Source organism: Chaetura pelagica, unplaced genomic scaffold (genome assembly GCF_000747805.2).
Source record: "Chaetura pelagica isolate M959 unplaced genomic scaffold, ChaPel_1.0 scaffold420, whole genome shotgun sequence".
In the NCBI taxonomy this organism is placed as follows: Eukaryota; Metazoa; Chordata; class Aves; order Apodiformes; family Apodidae; genus Chaetura; species Chaetura pelagica.
Window position 1 is genome coordinate 165,966 of NW_009951919.1, and position 5,016 is coordinate 170,981.

The window sequence follows — 5,016 nt, forward strand, 5'->3', positions numbered from 1 at the left end:
GAGATACCTACAAAGCTAAGGTAAATACCAGCCCACGCTGACCCCTGGGTGAACCAAAGTGACATCAGTGATCACTGCATGTGGGCTCAGACAGCTGAAAGGGAATGTCTCACCAGAGAGGCTCCAGCAGGGAATGAGGTGTACATGGAATCTCTCTGCCCCTCTAGGACACTGAACGTGGGAACACGATACTTCTTTCCACTTGTGCCCTGTGATGGGATGAGGGGCAATGGATTCAAACTAGAGCACAGGAAGTTTCACCTCAACATGAGGAAGAACCTCTTTACTGTAAAGTGACAGAGCACTGGAACAGGCTCCTCAGAGAGGTTGTGGAGTCTCCTTCTCTGGAGAAGACCTGTCTGGATGCCTTTCTGACTGATCTGCCTTAGTTTTTAGTCCTGCTCTGGCACAGGGGTTGGACTCGATGATCTTCAGAGGTCCCTTCCAACCCCTGACATTATGTGATTCTGTGATACAGGAATGTGGCCTAAACTGCCTTGTGGTGTGAGGCATTCAACACAGAGATAACAACACCAGAAATGAGAACCATGTGTTTTGCTGCTGTAGGAGGGAAGGGCAGGAGCCAGTCGCTGGAGTAAATACCTGGACAAGGACAGTGAAGATCAGGAAGATGGGGAGGAGAAGGCAGGTACAGAAAGGCAACAGTTCTGTTCCCAAGGGAAGAATACTGTGGAAGAACAAAGGTACAGAACAAACTCTTTTTGTAATTCCTGCCCCCGAGTGGTGAGGTGTGGTTTGGAGATGTGGGAGGGAGCTCCTTTCTGATAACAGAAAGGAGCTTTGTTAGCTAGTCTGATAGCTAACAAAGTACAGGTTGCAATGTGTGACCTGGCCTAGGCAGGGGTTTTCTATTTGGAAGTAAAATTTCTCTTACTGCTAGACCCAGGCTTTTTATGAACATTTCTGCTCTTTTGTGAAAAAAAAAACACCTCACAGTGGAGCTGATCAGTGCTCTTCATGACTGGTTTTCTTGACCAGGAAACACCAGATGTTTCTCTCTAGTGATGTTCAGGAGCATGCAGAGGAAAACCAAGTTTTTCAGCTTGCCTACCAAGCCAAAAAGGTAAAAACCTCTGAAGTATTTTAGTTGTAGAAGATGCTTTCTGCCAGTAAAACAAAACAGTGTTCTCCTGACCTCTTCTGTGTCATCATGAGTTTGAATTTTTGTGAGTCTTCCTCTGTTCTTCTATTATCATGACTGCTGAGGAGAAGGAAATTGTATCAGGACTTCTGAAAAGTTTCACTCAAGCAAAACCATCACTACGTGTCAGTGAGAGGTTGGTGAGGGTTCCCCCATCAGCTCAGGTGCAGCCTCTGTTGCTGTGCCTTGCTGAGCAGGGACAGCTCTGCAGGTGGCAGTTGTTGGGGTCTCTGCTATCACCTGTCCTGCCAGTGAAGTTGGCCTGAGGCTTCCCAGCCCAGGGCTCATGAGCCTACCCAGCACACCTGCCTCAGCTCTGCCCTAGGGGGCTGGTGGGAATTTGGGTGCATTTGAAGGACCCAAGTGCTTTTTCCTTTGCCTGCTCCAGTGCAGCTTGGGTTTGTGTGCTAAGTTTATAACCAAGCTCTCTTTCTTGCAGCGCAGGAAATGTTTGGTAGCAGCAACTAATCAAGACAGAGAAGGTGCTGTTTCTGCAGACAGTGTGGTTCCTGCTGCCTGTGAGTCTGTAGTGCCTGAGGAGAACGCACAAACCCCAACTGCTTGTACCAAACCCTCCAAGTGGGAAAAATTCCTTGCGAGTTCTGATAACTACAGCAAAAATGGTGCCAGGGTCATCTCATCACCACAGGAGGGCAGTGGAAGGATGGGGTTACACAGCACCACTGCAGCAGGTGCTGGTATGGCCAGACGTTCAGCACAGGCTGGAAGAACTCTACCTCAAGGTACAGGTTTTGAATTGAAGAAGTGTGTCGCTAGCACTGAACAGCTTGCTTCCAAACTGCCCAGCTCAGCTGAGGATGTGTTGTGCAGAGAACCTCAAAGGCAGTGGGTAAGGGCAGGATCTGGTGTCTGTTCTGACAGCCTGAGGAGAACAAGCACCCTTGTTATCAGTAATGCTGGGCCAGAGCCAAGCAGTGTTTCTTGTGAACACCTCTTCTGCACAGGTGAGGAGTTTGATGATGATCTCTGAGTTCAGGCATCTTTGGTCTTGATTTCTTGTTTGTCCCTATTTTGTATTTCAAGTGCTGAGGCAAGAGTTTGACCTTAAGCTGTCTTCACTCTTAGCCTTACAGAACTCCAGTATTAAAGCTGTTTCCTTGCTCTATGGCTGTGTCTGGGGAAGACTCTTGCAGTGGGCAAGTACCAGGGTTACATGGTGTTGTCTAGCAACCTCATCAGCTAGGAACAAGAATGGAAGTAGGTCAGTGTGGGAGGAGAAAGCTCCTAGGAATCTAGCCAGCACCATTGATTTCTGTGATTCCCCATTACCAACTACAACTCTTTTCCCCTGTGCTACTACTTCTTTGTTTAGATCTCCTGTAGCAACCCTTTCTTCTAGAGCTGCAGAGCAGGCTTCAGACCCAGCCAAGCATTTTAACTCCCTTCAGAAATGTAGCCTTAAGGGTGTACCCCAAGGTATGTGCAAAAAGGCAGGCCCTTGGACAGAGAGCAGCCTGATGAGCTCCCATGCTCTTAGTTAAACAAGTGGAAGGACTGAGCCAAGAACTCCAGCTGGGACACTTAAACACTCACACAGACTCATCACAGGAAGCCTTTATTTTTCCTCCATTCTACAAGCACGTAGGAACATGAGACACAAACCCTTAGCAGGAAGAAAGATAACCGCTGAGCAAGTCGTACTGCATTGTTTGCTTTCAGTGAGAAGGAAAGGGGGTTTTGTTACCCGTACTACAAGTGAGGGGGCTGCTTGGAATACTGGATGGCATCCAGTGCTGCCCCGATGTCGCAGTTCTTTGTCTGCAGGAGTCGAGTGAGCCATCCACCCTCGTCCGAGAAGCCCATGGAGAGCATCTGGGACAGAGATTCAATGAGGCGAGGGTCTGCTTCTGTTAAGAGAAGAATGAAGCTGAAATCTTTCACATCATTGGCAAGGCAGCCAAGCCCTTAATACCACACAGTAGGTTGGCTGGCACTAATCCTCATGAATCTAGCCTAACTGGTTACACACTACAAAACATGCTCTCCTTTGTTTTCCAGGAGGGCAAGTGTTTGAGGCAAGACACAACCAGCTAAGAAAACTGAGCCAGACTCAGCTGGCCCTGCTGAAGGACTCTGTGCTATTGATCTCAGTTATGTGGCTTGGCCACCAGAATAGTCTTAATGTCAGAGGATGCATTAGTCTGCATACTGCACTGAAGGGCTCTCTTGAAGAGGGTCCAGAGCAAGGACATGGTTCAGGATGCCACCTTATGTCATAGTGTTTGAATGGCATGTTATCTAAGGTCAGAAGTCTTGTTAAGACTTAGCTGCCCACATTCAGGAGAACCTGACCACCTCTTAACAGGGTACAAGAGCTGCCATATCTGCTGACAAAGTTTATGAACCAGTTTAGCTGCAACTTATGTGACCTGGGTTTCTACGATCTTTAAAATCAGGTCTTCTGTGTTAAGCACAGTGGCAGTTCCAGAGCGAAATTACTTGTCAGTTATGAAACCTGCATACATTTTCATACCTGGTGGGAGATGTGGGTAGAGTGCAGCTTCTCGCAGTCCTGTAGGTCCTGGCTGGGGAGGATCCCGAGATGATTCCAGGGAGCTGGGACCATCTGTCTCTGGCATCTGCAGAGATTGAAGTTCACCTGTGGAAGGATCCACTTCCTTGGAAGATAAGTGGGTCCAGTCCTCCTCACCCCCTGACAAGCTGCTGGACTCACAGTGTTCCTGAAACAGGAAGACAAAGAGATCCAGGTGCTGCAGTGCTTTCCAGGTAGGATAGATGCTCCCACTACCTGCCTTTAATATGAAGTTACATCCACAAGGCCACCTTTGCTGTAAACCTGTACAGCAACAGTGCTGTATCTCCTGACATCTTAATATTCAACCCCACAGTGCATGCTAATTATCTTCCTTTCTAGTAAAGCCTCAGCAAGCATTATACTAGTGTCATAGTTCTTGTACCTGGGAGTGGAAGGTGGCATCTTCCATTGGTGTGGACACAGGATCTATCACCATGTCTTGTATCTGCTCTGCAACAACATTTACTTCTGTAGCAGAATCTGGATTATTGCAGCCTGGTTTGGTCTGAACATTCTGGTTAGGAGTACTGCTGCTTGTCTCAGCACTGTTCTTCTCTTGGTTGGGAGAAGCAGGAGTCACTTTGCTTCTCTGTCCCCCATGCTCCACATCAATATCAACATCAATACCTAGAAATGCATTCAAGATAGAGGAAGTCTTGAAATTTTTTTTTCAAAGCTCAGTCCTAAAAAAACATGGATCTAAATGCTGTAATACTTCTGTAATGCTACAATTTGCCATGTGACATCTAGGAATTAAAATGGAAAGCCTTTAAACAAAGAAGAGTTAAGCACCAAATAATTATCTTCCTCCAGGCAGCAAAGGCTGACGTTTAGAAGGCCAGGGCAGGAGTTATCAATGTTCACATTAGCCAGGCAAAACCCTGAGTCACTGCTGACCTAAAATCAGTGTTACAGCAGTAACGTGTTCATGTAATCTTCCCTCCTTTCCTTCCAAAGGAGGGCTCTGAAAAAGGTACTGAGTGGCTGTTGTGAGCCCAGGCATTGTTAGTACCAGGAGTAAACTAGTACTATGCAGCCTCCAAGCCGCATTAGCATGAGGTGGGTTGTGGTATCAGGCTCAACAGCTGATGCTGCTGCTCCTGTTCAAAGGGACCTTTAAGCCAGTCTCGGGGATTAGGATAACAAATGGTAAAGCACTTACCCAAGGGGCTCAGAAAAGCTGCAACACTCTCCCCAACATTCTTTAAGAAGGTGACATTGGGGTCCTGAGGAGGCTGGCTGTTAGTAGAAGCTTCTAGAAAAACAACTTCTGTTACCACACACAGAAGCTCAGAGG

At 47.3% G+C, this 5,016-nt stretch overlaps 2 protein-coding genes across 2 annotated transcripts in view; one reads left to right on the forward strand and one right to left on the reverse strand.

The window, feature by feature from the left end:
* LOC104386871 (chromosome unknown open reading frame, human C5orf45) overlaps positions 1-2,153 on the forward strand; it is a 4,873-nt gene extending 2,720 nt beyond the window's left edge. Inside the window, exons 4-8 of the mRNA XM_009995546.1 lie at positions 168-177; positions 568-704; positions 1,000-1,084; positions 1,602-1,860; positions 2,089-2,153. Of these exons, the coding sequence (XP_009993848.1) occupies positions 168-177; positions 568-704; positions 1,000-1,084; positions 1,602-1,860; positions 2,089-2,153 (556 nt within the window). The remainder of the gene's footprint in view (positions 1-167; positions 178-567; positions 705-999; positions 1,085-1,601; positions 1,861-2,088) is intronic.
* Positions 2,154-2,737: 584 nt separating this feature from the next.
* The window catches only part of SQSTM1 (sequestosome 1), a 4,259-nt gene continuing 1,980 nt past the window's right edge, over positions 2,738-5,016 (reverse strand). Inside the window, exons 4-7 of the mRNA XM_009995107.1 lie at positions 4,882-4,974; positions 4,102-4,346; positions 3,657-3,864; positions 2,738-3,030 (exon numbers count right to left, since the gene is read on the reverse strand). Coding sequence (XP_009993409.1) covers positions 2,873-3,030; positions 3,657-3,864; positions 4,102-4,346; positions 4,882-4,974 — 704 coding nt within the window. The 3' untranslated portion in view covers positions 2,738-2,872. The remainder of the gene's footprint in view (positions 3,031-3,656; positions 3,865-4,101; positions 4,347-4,881; positions 4,975-5,016) is intronic.